Source organism: Carassius gibelio, chromosome A4, assembly GCF_023724105.1.
Source record: "Carassius gibelio isolate Cgi1373 ecotype wild population from Czech Republic chromosome A4, carGib1.2-hapl.c, whole genome shotgun sequence".
In the NCBI taxonomy this organism is placed as follows: domain Eukaryota; kingdom Metazoa; phylum Chordata; class Actinopteri; order Cypriniformes; family Cyprinidae; genus Carassius; species Carassius gibelio.
The window spans coordinates 5,945,348-5,964,786 of NC_068374.1; the positions used below are offsets into that span (position 1 = coordinate 5,945,348).

At 35.2% G+C, this 19,439-nt stretch overlaps 1 protein-coding gene across 1 annotated transcript; it reads right to left on the reverse strand.

Annotated features, from left to right (window-relative positions):
* Positions 1-10,784: 10,784 nt before the first annotated feature.
* On the reverse strand, positions 10,785-16,855 carry LOC127981313 (mucin-13-like). The gene is made up of 13 exons (XM_052585492.1): positions 16,792-16,855; positions 16,263-16,310; positions 15,997-16,050; positions 15,669-15,788; positions 15,260-15,397; positions 15,102-15,147; positions 14,729-14,859; positions 14,481-14,612; positions 14,328-14,373; positions 12,197-12,234; positions 11,997-12,084; positions 11,280-11,475; positions 10,785-11,106 (listed from the first exon to the last, which is right to left on the reverse strand). Exons 1-13 carry the CDS (start codon positions 16,853-16,855, stop codon positions 10,969-10,971), a joined length of 1,239 nt encoding a protein of 412 aa, XP_052441452.1. The 3' UTR covers positions 10,785-10,968.
* Between the last annotated feature and the right edge of the window lie 2,584 nt (positions 16,856-19,439).

The window sequence follows — 19,439 nt, forward strand, 5'->3', positions numbered from 1 at the left end:
TTATTCCATAATGAAATGAATGGCAAAAGTAGTGTATTTTAAATTGTAGAGTTTAAGTTTGTGCCGATAGACGATAGGATCGTGTATCGACGATAGTCTGAGATATTGACATAAGCAGATTTCTCTGTAATAATGTATGTCTGTAATAATGTCTGTAATAATGTATTAGATTATAATAATAATAACTATTATTTTTATTAGGCTGCTTATTATACTTAGGCTATCAAACTTCCCAGCTATTTCACTTCAGCAATGCATTTCACACACACACACACATACACACACACACACACACACACACACACACACACACTGTGAAGGGGGATTATAGTCTGTAGTCACTGAAGTTGTCTGCTTTGACTCGGATAACTCATTAAATCCATGAAATGAAAGAGACAGAAAATGAGGAGTTGGTGTCCAACACATGTAATGGCTGCTACACGACAACACGCTCTTCTCATACATGAGAGATTAGCTCTTTCACAGCATTACAAATACAGTAAAGACAAAATAATAACAAGGCGGCAGAGCGAATTTAGGACAACGTGAGAACCACTATGGATGATAAGTTCGCTCTGCCGCCTTGTTATTATTTTCATGCACACCGCTCTATAATGTGATGCATGCAAAATACATAGTTTTGCCGTTACAAGTCTCCATCCACAAACAGACGTACATCTTCTGCAGATAGAAGGTATTTAATTGCACTTTAACAAGTAATCTGAACAGCCTATATATGTGCAATATTTTAAACGTTCCCTCACTTAGTTTTAATAAAACTAAATACATTTCGCTGCTTTATCACGCGGGAACAATTCCTATTGGTAGTTTTATTTTATTAATTTGATCATGATTGGTTAATCTGGCTGTCATTCAGGAAACTGGACAATGAATCGTTTTGCGCCTTCTGAGTTTGAAAATATTACCGTTAATATCGTCTTTCTGTGAGTGAGGCGGCTGACTGTGAGCTATTGCTCGTTGTAACTGTTCGGTCGGTCCCACATTATTTTATATTTGGCTGTTATTTATTTAATTTTACTTATTTATTTTGAGGGAATTTGAATCATGACATGTCAATGGAGAACAAAAACTGTAATGTGAACACAAGAAGGGTCAGATGTGTTCTGCGAGGTCCTGCAAACATACTGGCAAAATGAGGTAAGAAAATCGGTATCTTTATTATCTTTTGAAAATAGTAAAGTATAACCAGAGTTTACAAATGGGTAGCTTAAAGGACTTGTAACTGCAGAAGATAAATAAATACTATAAAATATATTTTTGTATTGCTTTATCACAGATGATCAAGTTACACTGTAAAAAAGTGAGCATGGGTCTAAGATGGATTACTAAAACTATTTAAGTCTATTTACTTCATTTTTCTGCATTACTAATCGTAATTGATTATTGTACTCTCATTCAACTTTAGCGCATAGAAATTCACAGATACTCAAATATCTCACTTTCACCCAAAGTATAATTTCCCTTTAAAATGATCTCCTGTCACGAGCCCGATTTCAACTTCTGTTGCTCAACTGACAACCGCCATTTTTTCTCTCCGGACTTGGATGAAAAAGGTATGTTGGAAGTTTATTTTAAGTAATATACTCGAAAATTAAACTTTTGGATGTGTGTTTTAGTTATTTATGAGTTTATTGATGTTGTTTGTGAACATGAATACTAACAAAATCGTAATTAACCGAATTTTTTAACGTACGTTTGCGATATAGCGTTACTGAACATGTTCTATGTATACAATATGTTGCATTTACTCGTTTGTTTTATAAAAATGTGTTCAGTTTGGATCTTGGGAGTGTGTATAAAATTATTTTTTAAATTGATGCCTCCTTAAATTAACCTTAACCATCTGTGCGCTCAAGATATTGGAAATGCGTTGTGCAGGAAGTGCTCGGAGAGCGGGATAAAATGCTCGAATTTGATTTCCTGCAGTAAGGTATTGAGTATGCTTTTAAGGTAATGTTTGTTTGTTCTTTTATTTGTCTTTGAAAACGTTAGCTCTGATTTATTCATCGATAAATTTTTTCGCCCAGAAATATGATGATGATGAAAGTGTTACGAACCTCACTGTTAGTCTAGGGGTTAAGTGACGTCGTAACAAAATGTAAATAAATAAAAAGTCTGATGGTCACATCAATCCCCTGATCCAGAAAAGCACAGACACTAAATTAAGCAAATAACTTAATTAATAACAAGAGGAAGCAAATCTTCAGGAGAGGGCCAGGCCAACATAACAAACAAAAAACCCTCTAGCTAAACACAGAAACTCTAAATAACCTTAACTAAAAAGAAAGAAAATAAATGACAGAGTCTTACCTATCTCCCTGTCTACCATAAACAATATTATATATTCAAAACAAATGGCACCCTCTCCCTACCGCTTCCTAACAAAGACAAACAAAGGTATTTACATAAATTAGAAAATAACACAAAAGAATCATAAACACACCCACCATAACGTTCACACACTCTCTCATAGTTTGTAATTGACAAGTTCATTCACAAAGTTAAGAGGTAATAAAGACCACACTTGGTCCCACTGAGATACACAAAATAACACCAATCTGGATCAGGACAAAGAGTGAGCGCGTAGCCGTCAGTCCTTCAGCATTATTTGTTTGCCATCTTATACACCTTGGATCTCTGTAGCATTCACTCAGTACTGATGAATGATGGACATCAGCTGGAATCCAATTAGCGATCTATAAATGGAGAGAGAGACAGAAAGAGCAAGAGAAGAAAACATGCAATGCCTAACTTGCCCAGTAGGTGAAGTCACTCTCCCAAGAGCGCACAATCCCCAAATACGTCCACAGGACGTAACAAAAGTCATTGGGTTAGGGTGACCATACGGAACACGTCCCAGCCATTTTTTTAATAATGCCTAAAACATCCAGAGCAGTTTGACCAATAACATGCAGGTATTGTACATAATCGACGAATCGTAGGGCTGCGTGTGAGAAGGTGAAATCTAGAGGGAACAATCAAAGCGATTAAAATATGCGTTTGTTCGTTCGATTTTTTTTTTTTAGTTATGAATGAAAAATGTTAAAATAATAATAATGTACACTACTCTAGGAGAACCAGCAGATGATTGCGAGGGTGAGCTGGAGCAGCTCACCATGGCGGTGTATGTTATTCGGAAGGAGGGGGGAGAACATCATGAACCACAGGCTGACATAGGTGTTATCATCAAGGGTGTTAAAGTTCTGAATGAGCTGCCTTCGTCCACATCAGCTTGTGCCTTGCTTCTCGGGATGATATACATCATTCTGGCTTATCCAAAACCACTTCAGTTTACATTCAAAGTTCATAGTCTTTTCGGGAGACTACAGTGAACTTGCAATAATGTTTGAATGTGCATGTGTTTGAAAGAATGTCTCTGTTTTAGTTGAACGGTTCATGTGTTCTTATTGTAAGACAATCTATTTGTTCAGTCAAATGTATAGTGTGTATTTGTTCGGATCTGTAGTTGATTTGTTCCTTTTACATTGGTGAAAGGGTAATTAACTAGCTGTCAAAACATTTTCCATGAGCTGTTTAAGGTTTATATATATATATGTATATATATATATATATATATATATATATATATATATATATATATATATATATATATATATATATTATTTAAACATGGCTCAGTTTAGGGCATTATATATAAATATATATATATATATATTTATCATATTTAAACATGGCTCAGTTTAGGCCATTAACTGTAAGCTGTTCTAAAGCACTTATAAATGCACTTATGTGGTTCTATTTTAAGAATATTAAAGGGATAATTCACCCAAAAATGGTTCAAGTTGTTCCAAACCCATTGACCCATTGACTTTCAATCTTTTTTTTCCTGCTGGAAGTTGATGGGTACGGTTAGGCAGTAAATAAAATCTCATTGGCACAACAAATATGAACAGTTTGTAATGATTTCTCAAAGTTTGTAATATGGAAAACACTGTTAGCGTATACATGAATTAATGGTAATAAATATCTCTAAAGCATTTTTAGTCTTGTGTGATTGACCTAGTGAAATTAAGTTGAGAAAATATAATTATTTAAGTTGAGGAAACATAATTTTTTTAAGTTGTTACCAATTGAAGTTTTTTTTTTTTTTTTTAAGTAGATCTAACTGTAGTAAAAATTAATATATTTAAGTTGGAATGCAGTGAAATTAAGTTTGATTAATTTAAATAATAGGATTGAATGAACTCAAATAATATAAGTGTGATTAACCTAGTGAAATGAAGTTGATAAAAGGTGATAATTTAAGTTGAGAAAACTTAATTTCTTTTGGTGTTACCAGTTGAAGTAATCTTTTTACGTTGATCCAACCGTTCACTTTTTACAGTGTACATGAACGACATGAGGGTGAGTTATTAATGACACAATTTTGATTTTAGGGTGAATTATCCCTTTAAGTAATGACAATTGAGATGTTATGTCAAATTTTTGTACATTTTTGGTATTTAAGTGTTAAAAACAACACTGTAACGGGAGACATGTAATTATATCATAGGCTGTAGTCATATGTGCTATATCACAACTTTTGCAAATTTTATAACCGCCCTAACAATCTCAAATTCTCACCACATTCATAAAAAAAAAAACAAAGGATTGAGTTACAACCACTGATCTATAGTGGTAACAACGCAGATCCTACTCGTGTTTCGCATTTTGTATCACATGAATGCGTTTAACTATCCTACAGATGTCGCTGCAAGCTCGTACAGCGTTCTCAGGAGCATTCCGTCCAATATGTTTTAGAAAACAATATTTTGGTAGTTTATTTAAGAAAATAGCTTAAGGCCATTTGCACGGTTTCAATTATCATACAGTAACCAACCGAACCATTGTAATATATTTTGCTGTCAAGCTAAAAATAAACTCATAACTAGCAGGGATAAACCGTACATAATCACAGATCACCTCAATTACACACATATAACGTTTATATATATATATATATATATATATATATATATATATATATATATCTCCCCTCCACACACATAAACGCCCAAATTCTCAAAACAAAAACTATCAAAATCAGATTGTGAAATAACAGATTTGACGTCAGTTAAAATCTAACAACTACCCAGATAGCCACTGGACGCTGTAACGGAACAGGGCCGCAACCGCAAAACGATAGAGCCGGGTCTGGCATGCATCCGCCTCACGGACTCGTTCCTGAGTCCAAACGCACATCGGGCCGAAGCCGTTTCTGGTCTGTTTTTAGGGGTTGTTGTGGATATGTGCCAGCGCCGATCCAGCACCGCCTGATCATCCCGTTACAGATAAGTAACGGGTGCGTGAAATGATTCTGCCTACCGGAGCTGTGCCGGATGTGTTACGAATCCGCTTAAATCACCACTGGATTGACCTTTTGCCTTATTTTCGGCATTTGTCATTTGTCATACTAAAAAAACGTGAATAAAGTTAACAAACACAGAATTAATGACCACGAAATCAAATATTTAATTATAAAAAACGAACAACAAAGCCATGAACAAAGTCAACAATTAACACAAAACACAGTCAACAACATACACAGAATTAATGGATAAAAAAAAAAACGCACAGGCTATAAACACAACGTGGAAAAAAAACATGCACTTAAACAAAATCACTAGGTGGGTGCTGTGGCTGCTGTTGCTGTTGCTGCTCCTGCTGCTGACGTGCCAGTCTCTCCTTGCGCCCTCCTCTCCTGTCCACCGAAAGGGCAAACCACCTTATAGCATGCCTCCATATTTCAGCTTCGGCACCTGGTAAACAGCATTACTGATTAGGATGAATGAGACCTTTTGATCAGTGCTGGTCCTACATGACGACAAAACAGGCAGACGTATATTGCATTTGCTCAAAATGAAGATATGCCCATCCTTCTCGGCCTACTTCTATAACGATTTGTGCATTAGTTGATGGAACTGTAATAAAATAATAGCCTAATAATAAAAAGAATAAGAAGAATAACAGAATGCATTATTGTTGGTGTATGCTGTTTTACGAAGACGTCAAAACTGGAAGAATTAAATCAATGGAAATCTGTGGCGGAAGGATCGATTGTCATCCTCTTTTGCATGTCGTTTATCCTTGTACTTCTTAGCGAGTAAAAGTAGGCTACATCACTCATCTACATACTACTAGGGCTGTCACTTTTGTGAAAAAATCATTTTAAGACATAAAAATCGAAAAATTGAAAATCATTGTCTAAAAAACATATGTCTAAAAAAAGACGTTTCCTTTTTCAACATCAAATAACGGACGAACGTAAAGAGAGCGCTGGAAATGCACAAGTCAGCAATAGGCTATTTCTTATTTATTGGCATGAAGTTTCGTGCAGAATAACAGCAACAGTGCAACATTCTCGAAAATATATAGCCTATACTGCCATAACAAAAGAAAAACATCGCTGCAGGCTTCCGGCTGCATTTATGATTTAGGCAATTCAAAAATCTCAAAGATTATTTTAAATAATGATTCAATCCATTTCAAACAAGTTCAAAAAATGAAACTTGGACTTGAGAAACAAGCCATGTGTGTTTTTTTTTTTTTTTGAACGTAACCGACAGTGCGCACTAGGCAAGTATACTATTAAAATGCGCAAAAAGTTTTTTACTCGTCTGGACATCGCTAAGACTAATAATTGTCACCTGTTGCATGGGCATGCTTAATATACTGTAGGCCTTTGCAGAACAAAAAGCAAGACCTCCAAACAGTACAAAAAAATGGCCAGGCTGGACCCTGATAATTTTTACAAGCAGCATCTGAAAACATATTTTCTCTCTGTTATCTCGGTCAGTGTCATGTACTTGTCGAAGTACGGCCACGGCGACTCACTCCTCGAGATTAACTGTTCTCCGACCTCATCCTATGCCATCATTTCATCAAATAATTTTTGCTTCACTGGCCAAGAAGTGTTACCATCCGGAACAGAAGGTGGCGGTAATGCATCATAAAGATGGTTGGTTGCTATCCACCGTGAACACGAACAAGATGAAGTAGCGCCGTCGCGTCACTACTGATCCAGGATCAGCGATCTTAGCTGTTGTAATAGCCTATTTATTTCCTCTCACAAGCTCTGATTTATTTTTAGCGTGTTTAAAAAAAACAAAAAAAAACATGAGATTCAAAAAAATGCCAGCGAATGAACATGTACAAACAGTCAATAGTCGCAGTATCAGTATTGAAGGAGAAGTGCTGGATTTTCTTTTTTTTTTTGGCCCCGCAATTCACTTGAAGAAGTTCAGATAAATGGAAACACCATAACAATCCTTAATTGAAGGAAGAAATGTGGCAAAATATCTCAAGAGAGAACCTCATATTATTAAATTCAAAAGTGCTTTCCATATTTGGATCAAAATAGGCTACATTTGGTCATGCAAGCCTGCATCTTAAACCCTCTGTCAAACTTTCTGCGTCCGCGAGTCCGCTATGGACCGCTAGGTAGGCGTGATGTAGTAAAAATCGTCATTGGAGAGTGTGAGCAGAGACTCTAGCAGACGACCGCGCGGACAGGTGCGCCTGGTCAGTAGGCTTCAAAAACAAAATTGCACATGTGCAACCAGGCAGAGTGAAGAAGCTCATTGCTACTCCAACCTGTGCAATCCGTCAATAAAATAATATAAAGAGAGTCAGATGTACAATAATTCTGGGCAATTGCAATTGAAGAAGTCTACGTCCACGCTGGCCGTGTACGCGTCCGGATTGCTCATGCGGAAAGTATAACACAGGCGTTACAATCGCAACTTCTTTGTGTTACTCCTTTCAAGCTGAATCTCACAAAATTGGTCAGCTCCCGACAGCATCAGGTGTTTTATTTATGGGGAGTAGAATTGTTTGTTTCAATTAATGTAATATATAACATAATAGTTAGGCTATAATATTATAAATCAGGTTGGTTTGTATTGCTTACGTAATATGTAAATTATATGCGTAGACTTGTACTTAGACCATAGTGCGGCTCGCTGGAAAAAGGTTGAGAACCACTGATATAAAGGTTGCTGTCCCATTTTATATTGTTAGTTCTAATTATATTGTTAACACAAGTTCATTTAGAACTTTTTTTTAACTTATAAACTTAATTTAAAGTTAGTTTAATAGTATTTAAATTCAAGTTTAAAAAAAAGTTTTTAATTGCTTAAATTATTTTTATTAATTAATAATATGTTATCATGTTTATTCTTGTAAAAAATGTGTTTATTCTTTAGGAAAACAAGGGAAAAAATAAGGGACAATCCGAATATTTGTTTTGCTTTACCTATTTATGTAAGCTACAATTATTCAAATAATAATAATAAAATAATGTCATTAAAAATACTTTAGAGCATAACAACTGAAGGTTTATGAAACATTAGCCAATAAAGCATTTTTTTTAAACAACGGAACTTAAAGTCGTGAACTAAAATATTATTTCAACCATACAGCATATGAATAAATAAAATGCATAATTCTCATAACATTTCATTATTCATGAAATGCATAACGTTTCTGGTGTTTGGATTTGTACTTCAATATAATGAGCTCCAAGTTTAAGAATAGTCCTAGACTTCTCTCTCTCTTTAACAGCATTAGCTCAATGATATACGTCTTCCTTCCGTTAGACTTCTCCTGCCTTGCTAAATGTTGGACTCATGATCAATAAGTTGTATTCGCCTCAATCTGATTCAGTAAAGTCAAACCACAGACAGTGAAGCCTCGGAGACCCGGGCGCTGTGAGGCGGGAACAGAGGATTCTGCTTGGTCTTAAAGCCTCCCTCAAACATTCACGATCACAAATAAAATGTTACTTAATAAATACACAATTGTGATAGAGAATAAGAAGCTGATGTCTGATTTCTCCAAGCGGTCATATTTACCATGTTTACTATGGTAACGTTAATGTTTAGCGTGCATAGTCTTTTACATCGCTTATAAATATTTCTGCCTTGTTTAGTGATTATAATCCATATCAGATCAAGTTATTTCAAACACTTGCTGCTAACTAAGAGTGAGTTTTGAGCTCAACTTATTTTAAAAAGTCTTTAATACTGGTGTTAAAGCTGTTATCTTTCTGAAATGATCCGCAGCGCAGACTCTAACATTACTCTAAAATTACTTTACTTACTAAAGCTTTTTTTTTTTACATTGTGTGAATGTTGTTGATTATAATGAGAGAACTTGAGTTTAATCGTGAGGACGTTTTATTAATTCTTTAGAGTTTCAAAGATTTAATCGTGCCGGTTTAATTTTATTTGTTTCTTGTTTTAGGCAAATTAGGCCTAAATAATGGAAACGAAATTATACAGTGCTTCACATTTAAACATGCAACAATTTCTCAATCTTAATTTCTCAATTTCTGAATACTATAACGCATAATTAATATAATATAAATAATACTGCACACCTTTTAAATGTGTCCAATCTAAAATATGGTTTAATACCATGTAGCTTAGAAAATAAAAGCACTTCTTTCTTGTTCTAAGAAATGCACATAACTTCATAAATACCAAACTTTCATCTGTGAATATTAAATATATAAAATATTTAAACTATAGTGTTTTTCCTTCATTTTTCGTGACTGAAGCAGTCAAATGTAACACATCAGCGAGGCAAAACTGACGTCTATTTGCGAAAATGTGCTTTGATGCATTTGATAACTTGTGGTTAAAGCGCCTCTCATTGGTCAAAAGCTGCAAATGCACTTTATACCGCCGCCGCGGTGGTATCCGTGGTGTTAAAACAGGCGTTTTCGATGTCTACTTAGTGTATATTATACAATCAAATAACAAATTTAATGACAGTAGGAAGGAAAATGTTTATAGGCATAGATTATATTGCAAACAAACAAAAGTTAAGCGTTTAATATTCATATCTATTTATTTAATTGTTTTTGTCTAAAGTGAGAGATCCTAAGCGTTCCATAAATGTAGACATTGACGGACTTTGTGAAAATGAGAGCAACATTTGATGAGAATATATAATTTGTTTCATGTCATAAACTAACAGAAAACAAAGAAATTGGTTGGAAAAAGAAGATAGAAATACCTTTGAAAATCAGAAATCTAATTATTTATTGTCTATTTTAATACAAACAAATTATACTGTTTTTATCCTTTAAAAATATATTTAGTAATGAAATACATCCATTGGTACTGTATAGTAATGACATATTTCAAATCTAATAATTACAGTAATAACAGTTATTAATCATTTCTCTCCCTGAATAAATGGATGTGTTTTTAAAAATGTTTTGTTGGGGGGGGGGTCAGTGATTTTAAGTTAAGGCCTCTGCAACATAGCTTACATGCAAACATTCAGGAAAGACATTTTGGTCAAATATGTTTTAAGTTGAGGTTTAGATCAATAGGAAAGACAATGGGCTAAATTTTATTAGCTGCTAATGCCACCAAATGTAAATATAAAGTAAATTTGACCTGTTCCTATTGTAAGATGATTATAAAATGACAATAACAGCTTTTCATTGCAACCTTCGAACTTTGATCAACAAATAAATAAAAAATGTAATTAATTCCACATGAAGATGAAGAAAAATCGGTAACACTTTAGAATAAGGTTCCATTAGTTAATGTTAGTTAATGTATTAATTAACATGAACAAACAATGAATAATACATTTATTACTGTATTTATTCATCTTCGTTAATGTTAGTTAATGAAAATACAGTTATTCATTGTTAGTTCCTGGTAATTCTCAGTGCATTAACTAATGTTAACAAGCACAAATTTTGATTTAAATAATGCATTAGTAAATGTGGAAATTAACATGAACTAAGACTTATAAATGCTGTAGAAGGATTGTTCTTGCTTAGTTCATGTTAACGAAAGTAGTTAACTAACATTAACTAATGGAACCTTATTCTAAAGTGTTACCGAAAAATCATCTAAGTGCCCTGGTTAATTGGTGTTAACTATAATTTTAATTCATTCATTCATTCATCGCTTTTCTAAGCACTTAGTATCTGCGCGTTCTGTCATCATCTTGTCGAAAGGATGGGTTGTGGACACCACCGTTGTCCACTCCTCTCCCACCGTAGCCCGAGTACGCTGAGGGACCCCTATAGCTCGTGTCCTCATCGAAATCAGTGTAGCGCTACAAAAACACAAATAATGTTTTTAAATACTTGCAGATGCTTAATTAATTGATTTATTATTTATTATAGAATAAATTAATTATTAGATAAATAACATTATATATTAATAAATAATACATTTATCACTGGCCTGTAATAAGCCCAGTGAATAACATTGTACTTTTGGACTTACCGCTTTGCTTTCTGGCCGATCTCTGACAACCAATGCCTGATTTCTTCCACTATTGGTCATCTCCAGATTGTTAGACTTCCAGCCATCATCAGGGTTGGCCCGAGGGATCCTGGGAATTCCTGTAGGTTTATGCAATTCCTTATTTCCATAGCTTGAGCTAAAGTCTACCTCAGATGAGGAGTCTTCCTTCTGATTCCTACAATTATAAAAGGATGCACAAAAAAAAAAATCTGTACGTTAAGTAACACTTTATAACACTTTTCTTAATAAATCATTAACAAACACTATGAATGCTTAACTGATCACTAGTTGATGTTTACAAATCTCGTTAGACTTTTAATTCAGATGATCATGCACTTTTCAAAAATCTACAAATGATTTTAACAAATGATCACATAATATCTGTTAAAGTAATTTGTAGATTTTCGAGATGTGCATGATCATCTGAATTAAAAGTCTAACGACATGTGTAAGCACTTTCATTTACAAGAAATGATTATCTGTTAATCATTATGTAATATTTATTGAGTTTATTAGTAAATATTAGCAAGCACATTATCTCGTTTTAAGCTATTTGACTATATATTAACTAATGATCCGTTAAGCATTATATATAGTTTGTTAATGATTTATATTCATGAAAGTTATTATGAAGTGTTACCATGTTAGGTAACATTGGAAGAATGTTGTTTTCTAGAAACTGTTGTGGACCCTCACCTGAAGCTTACAACTATCAGGGCCACAATAAAGATGATAAGCAATGCACCCAACACAGTGGACACCACGATCACCACCAAAAGATATGCTGTAATGAGAATTTGCATTACAAACAGATGCACAAATGTTCCTCAAACCAACCAACTGAACATAACAGAGAAATGCAGCTTGATTCAGATGATTGTGGACGGATGACTTACGATCACTGCAGTTAAACCCAGCGAAGCCAAAAGGACATCTAAAATGAGAAAAAAGAGCTCTTTGTGATACTGTGCAACCACAACACCCATAACAATATTTATATTATATTATATTAAATAATTAATACAGTCAGCTGTTTAGGTAAGGAGCACTTTTTGCTAGAAAAAAATAATTTTAATGGTGTAGTCTTGTGTATTTAGGTTGAAACAAAAGTTGCAATTGTCTTTTCTTTCTTATTATATATGTAAAACAATTTTAAAAAATGAAGAGAAGATTTAATTGGATCATTGGATTGTTGTTGTTTGCTATTAGTGTTGTGACGATAGTATTGTGTATCGATGATAGTCACTGAAATCGACAATAGTAGATGTCTTTTTTGAATCTGACTTTGCTGCAGTCTGGAATTGAACTACTGGTTTCGTCTGGTCAGAGGAGAACTGGCCCCCCAACTGAGCCAGGTTTCTCCCAAGGTTTTTTTCTACATTCTGTCATCGAGTTTCGTTTCCTTGCCGCTGTCCCCTCTGTCGCTTAGTTGGGGTCACTTCATCTACAGCGATATCGTTGACTTGATTGCAAATAAATGCACAGACACTATTTAAACTGAACAGAGATGACATAACTGAATTCAATGATGAACTGCCTTTAACTATCATTTTGCATTATTGACACACTGTTTTCCAAATTAATGTTGTTCAGTTGCTTTGACGCAATGTATTTTGTTTAAAGCACTATATAAATAAAGGTGACTTGACAGTCAAGATGATATTAGGCTCTTTCTCCTATTAATGTATTATTATTATTACGCGGCCTGTTATTATGCAGCTATTATTATAAAATTGGCCCACTATTTCATTGGACTGCACTTCACACACGCACACACACACACACACACACACACAAGCAAAGAAGGATTAGGCTTCTCCTCATCGGAAATGTTTTAAAAACAGACTATAAATCTAAGGCCACATCAAAATTGAACTGTAAGGTCATAAACCTTATTTATGCCATAAATAGCATCATCATCAGCATTTTGTTTTTCTTTATAGCACATTAACAAAACATATTGATGCTTATTCATCAAAAATATGCATATAATAAGTTGTGAATCTAAAACAGGGCTCGGCATGGGGTGCGCGGTCTGGAGCGCTGCATGACTGATGTATCATTTATCATTTATGTATCAATTGAACTTTACTCCAAATATAGTCACAGGAAATGCTGTCCTAATAGTGGTGTATGACTGTTGTATCCGAATATATGTGAACGTGGTTTTAAATAGTTTGTTATTTTATCAGTATGTTTGAAAGTATATTATTTCAATCACTGGCGCTTCCATAGGCTTTCTCTCATGCACACATGGTTTAAAACACCAAAAAGTAATGAGAGAGCCTATGACAAGTTCATATACTTTTTCTCTTGACCTTCATCCACCCACGCACACACGCAATCTCACAGGCTGGTGATATGATGGCAGCAATATTTGCTGTAGACCTTTATCAGGTTAGATGCAATATTATTTTTAACATGAAAAAAAACAAGGCTGTGAGGGATAGGCTTACAGACTTTACTATGGCACACACTGTATAAAGGGGTCCTATATACCATATCATTTACAGCTATTTTTTATCATTTACATACCCTCACAGCTTCATTTTCATTCCTGTCAAAAACAAATTATGGCTCTAACCTTCCTAAGATCTGTTGCTGCAATCGCATGTGAGTGACGGGTTGCTGGTGGAGAGGGGTTTGTCCCGCTCTCATGTCGTTAAACACGAGGATAATCAGAGAAAAGATATCATTCTGAGTTCCTTTGATTAAAGATTATAAGGGTGCACTGGAAAAATGAACGATGTATATAGTAATATAGAAGATAGCAATATTCTATTAAAAATGATTTCAAAAGAATTATTTCATGGTGACTTTAATATATATTTTACAGATCTGTCACTTAAATTCACAGGGATTAGACGGAAATTTCATTGGATGGGCATAATGAGTACACTATAGCATAGAGGACCGCAGTGGGCCCGGGACAATATCAATAGAATTAACATTAAATGATTCCAATAAAACATTTATTTTTCTTATAGAATCATACAAATTTGCATATGACATGTTCCAAGTGCTTACTTTTCACAGATTTTTGAATCCACTGCCTTTTCCCCATTTGGACAAGCTGTAAGGAGATTGAGAGCGCCATTGTAAAAGGGAGAGAACCAGTCTGAGTGTCAACCAGAAGTTGTGTGTACATAACAGTGAGTAATTACGTTTCAAGACATTTACCAAGGCAGGCCTGAGATGTGGACTGTGATCTGACATATCCTTCTTTGCAAGTGCACATTGCAACACCACTAACCAGTTCCTCACAGTTTGAGGTGGTATTGTCACAAGCTCCAAGATCACACACTGAGTTTTCTGTGAATCAAGTAAAAATGTGAAACTTACTAATGTATGCTTCTTTCTCATGCTTTACAAATCATTCATTACTCTGGTACTGCTGGAAAACAAATGACAAGAAGCATTAGACATACCTTTGAATTCGGTGGCGCCTGATATTTTCTTTTCAAGAATTGCTTCCCCAATCTGAGATTCAACCAGTTCTTTTGTGACAGTGGATGACATGTCATAGAAATTCTGCACTTCTGCAATTATACTGCCTTGCCTGTAAGGGTGGATGCAAGGAAATTACAACGAGAAGCACACATTCTATCAAACTTATTTAACATGAAATATGCATTTGGAGATGTAAAGCACTTCAACTCGTAGTTTTTAGCTAGTTACCATATCGAAGCTTCAAAACTTTAGAACATAACGGTAAGTCAAAGTGGCAACTTTGTTTGCAGCTATAAGATCAACAGGTTAGTGTTTAAAGCAAATACTAATATTGTAACAATTGTTACTCACCTTAGACTCAAAACGATGGAACGTATGTAGCCATTGCCATTAAGGACTGTACTGAGCTGTATTTGGATTGAAAAATTACAAAGCAATGCTTTTTGACATCAACTGTTATCTGTTTATTTATAACAATCATCCTTTACAAAGCAAGAAAAAAAGACTACACTTCAATCCTTCCCCAATTCGGTCTCTTACCTCTTTCTCTATTCTATTTGATATAATTTGAAACTCCTCGGACTTCCTGTCAGTCATTTCTGGTTTAAACATATCAGACAATGTTAAAGCTCCGGGGAAGATCTTTGCTGCAATTAATTAAAAAAAGAAGTATAAAACATAATTAGTATGTGAAATTATACCAAATGTATAAAATATGTGAATGTGTTCATTGATTCCAAATTCATAATGGTGAAACAGCAAGGTAGTTATTGTACTTTAACTGTTAAAGTCAGGTCACACCACATGAAAGAAGTCACCAGAATCTTTAATAATTTAAGCTTAATTTCTGTACCAGGGCTGACTGTTTTATGCGGTCTCAAAAACTTAAAAAAGTATTGAAAAGTGAGCCAGTCATACTTTGAACGCAGCCGCTTATTTGATCGTAAACCAGTCCAGGCCGGCAGAGGCAAACATATGTGCCGTCAAACCGTGCATCACAGGTACTCTCTCCGATACAAGGACTTGCATCACAGGGCCCTGTAAAATAAATAAACGATATGGTTATTCTAAGAGGATATTTTAAACCTATGAGGACCCAATGGGTTCCACATTAGAAAGAAAATCATACATGGTTGTAATGAGGTGATAGTGGGTAAGCTACTGTGTGTGAGTAATTGCTTTAAGTACAACTTTGTCCTATTATTTAAAAAAAAATGGATCCTGCTGGATATGAAGATGTGAGTACCTTGTGTTGTAGTGACAGGACGGTCTGTTGTATCAGTACCCGACCCCTCAGGATCTGACAGATAAAACAATGAAAAAATAAAGTTCCATATGAAAACTATTGTCTGTGATGGAAAAAAGGCTAGAGAATCTGAACCATCAACACAACAGTAATGACAGAATTTGCATTTTTGTGTGAACTGTCCCTTTAAGTACAATAACTTCTTATTGTTACTATTTAGGCTTTAGGTGTGCTGGTGGGGTGTGAGACTTTGAAGATTAGAGTACCTTCTGGTGTAGTGGCTGTGGTATCCTCACTGCCCGACCCCTCAAAAGCTGACGGATAAAACAATGATAAAATATTAATATTGACTCAGTGTACTGTGGTGGGGAAAAGTAGACAATGACAGAATTAACATTTTTGAGTGAACTCTCCCTTTAAGGAAAATTACTTCTTATATTTAAATGTTACTGTGATGAACATTGGAAGAACATCAAATATTACCTGGGAACAATTGTTTTACCCAACTGACCAACCTATCAGCAGATGAGGAAGACAATCTGTTCTGCTTTTATACAGAACAATACAATGTCCTAAAATTATGTAGGATTATTAAATACTCCTCAGTGGCAAAAGTTGGCAAATCTACTTCTACAGGTACAGTAGTACTGTAAAAACCACAATATTGATGTTCATATGTGTCTTCAACTACAAGTAAAGGAGTTTTGCTTTTTTTTTTTTTTTAGCTACACATGATAGTACTTCAAAACGGCTGAATTGTAACATTTGTTATAGGAGGGGAACAAAAACACTCACGGTCTTGTGCGGTCATTGCAGCCACCAAGCAGAACATCAAAATGATCTTCACTGATAAAATCATTTTCAGATTTCAGTCCAAGTGGCAGTAGCAAAAGAAGAAAAGATCTTCTGGTGCCAGGCTGCTTAGCACTACTGTCTGTTCAGTGATTAGAAGGTGATAGATAAGACCAGAATAAATGCAGCGATCAGAGGGGAATGTTAAAGATAAACTAAGTGACTCGATGGCAAGTCACGCCTCCCGGCATAAAGGTATTGCAGACATATACAGGTTTATTCATTTGTACAAATGAAAAACAAAGGAGTCTGTTCAATTTTGAATCAATTATCGAGAAAACAAAAAAGAAATTTAATTGGAGGTTAATGAGGGATATCTGAATATTTGGGAGGGTACTATTGCCAAAAGGTGGAAGGTAAATGTGATTCTTTATAACTTCATTTGGAGAGAGAGAGAAAAAACAACTATTTAAAAAAGGAGGCAATTAGTAATCCTAAAGAGCAGGGGGACAAACTGCAAGTCTTACACTTAATGACACTGTCAAAATTAAATGGTTATGAAGAACACATCAAGTCCTTGGAATGTATTTCCTAATCATATATTTAATTGAAATAAGGGAACAAATTAATAAATCGAATGAATACTTTATTCATGATATCTTTCATTTCCCTTCCCATGTTTACCACACACAGTAAGAGATGCGATTTAAGAAAAGAAACCATCAAACCAGAACAAAGTCACATTAATGAAGTCTATATCTCGAACGGCATCCAGAGGCAAAGTCACGATCTAACATTTCCCTAACCCTGCACATTTTTTTTAATATATATTTACAACACACTTTTTGCCCAAAATGTAATTTTCTAAAAGGAAAAAAAAAACAAAACAGCAAGACCTCAAGACAGAAACGAATAAAAAAAGTAAGCAAATAAGTTGTATTTCCTGTTCGTGGTCAGTCAATAGCTGCTTGTGGTGTTTGTTTTGCATTTAAATCATTTCTGCGTTTTATTTCTCTCCTAGTAGCCGATAGTTTCTATAGTTTAGTTCAAAGCGGCTCGCGCTCGCCCCGTCAGATGCGCTGACAGAAAGGCTGCGTGTGAGGCTGACAGTGACGCGCTGTTTAATGTGTTTGAGATGTGCTGATTTCCTTGATGCATAACTTACATTTCACAGGTACATTCTCCATCTGTACATGCTAAAAAACCAACTGAAGTATTCGCATTTTGCTGTCAGAAGTGCATGAGCCTTTGCTATAGCGATTCTCTGCTAATCTCCACAGACGAACGAGCGCCGATGCGCGCCAAACAGACAGAGCTCAGTGAAATAGAAGCACAATAATTCTGTGTACAAAACTTCCCAAATGAGCTTAGACTACATAAATGAGAAGTCAGCACTCAAAAAAAATAAAAACACTTTAATTTGGCATTTATTAACAGTGCTTGCAGATTTTTTTTTTCTTTTGGGCTGCGGCTGGACGTTGGCTTCCTCCTCATTTTGTTCTCTCTCTTCTCTCTTCTCCGAGGATGACCGTTTCTTGGTCTCTTCAACATTCAGGTCATGGTCATCATGGTAGCGCGGGTCCAGGAATGTTCTCTTGTGCATAAGCTGTCGGCTTGCTTCAGGCTAAAATACATATGATTCCGGTCAGACCCGTAGCCAGTAATGGGCCAGGGCGGTACTGGCCCGCCCGTGCAAGTTTGATTAAAATAAATGTGTAGTTTATTTTTATTATTCACATTTATTAAGAAAATATACGAATATAAACCTGATTTATTGTTGACTGGTGTGTGTTTAATTTGTTTTCAGATTAAAATGTAATTGATGAAGCGAGTTGTAGAAAGCCTCCCTCTGGAACATAGGCCTAATTGGTTGATATGTTGCTAGGGCGACAGGAAGACTCTCTGAGCCGCGGGCTCTGGCGGCCTTTAGCCAGTGTAATAACATCGTCATAATAATGGCTAAACCATAGACTGTATGGGCTAAACACGTTTCTTCAATGTTTTATTTAAAAAAGGAAAAAATGCCAGTGCCAGTGCTCTCTCCCGGTCAGCCTGACGCGGGTTCACCCGCAGATCTAACTGCAATAGATGAACCACCTTCACAACCCAATCTGAAGATATTTCACTGCACTTTCAAGAATGGAAAATCAAAGAGCTTGTCATCAAAGTGGTATGGACAGTTTTCTTGGTTGGAGTACAGTGTAATTAAGGACTGGATTTACTGTAGGGAATGTGTTATTTATTTCAAACCATGCTCTGCTGAGAGTTTTCATTATTTGAATTTCTTTTACTTTTAGCCTTTATTTTCGGGTTAACTGTCTGCACTGCTGACTAACTTGAATAAAATAGTCAGGTTATTGTCTATGCTGGTGGTTTATCCAGCCTTTATTGAGCTCTGTTGGTTGAACAAGATGATTAGACAGTGTTTTGTTATTGCCTTTGCCAAATATTGCAAAATTAAGGTGCAGCTGTTTTTGTAGTTTGTCTATTCTTTTTTCCACTCTATGAGGTTTTATTATTAAGTCATATTTTTTCTAGGAAAAACTATAGGCCCACTCACTTTTTAATGGCCCACCCAAAATACAATTTCTGGCTACGCCACTGATTCTGGTTTACAGGTTGGCTGTCAGATGTCCGTCCTCCTCCGATGT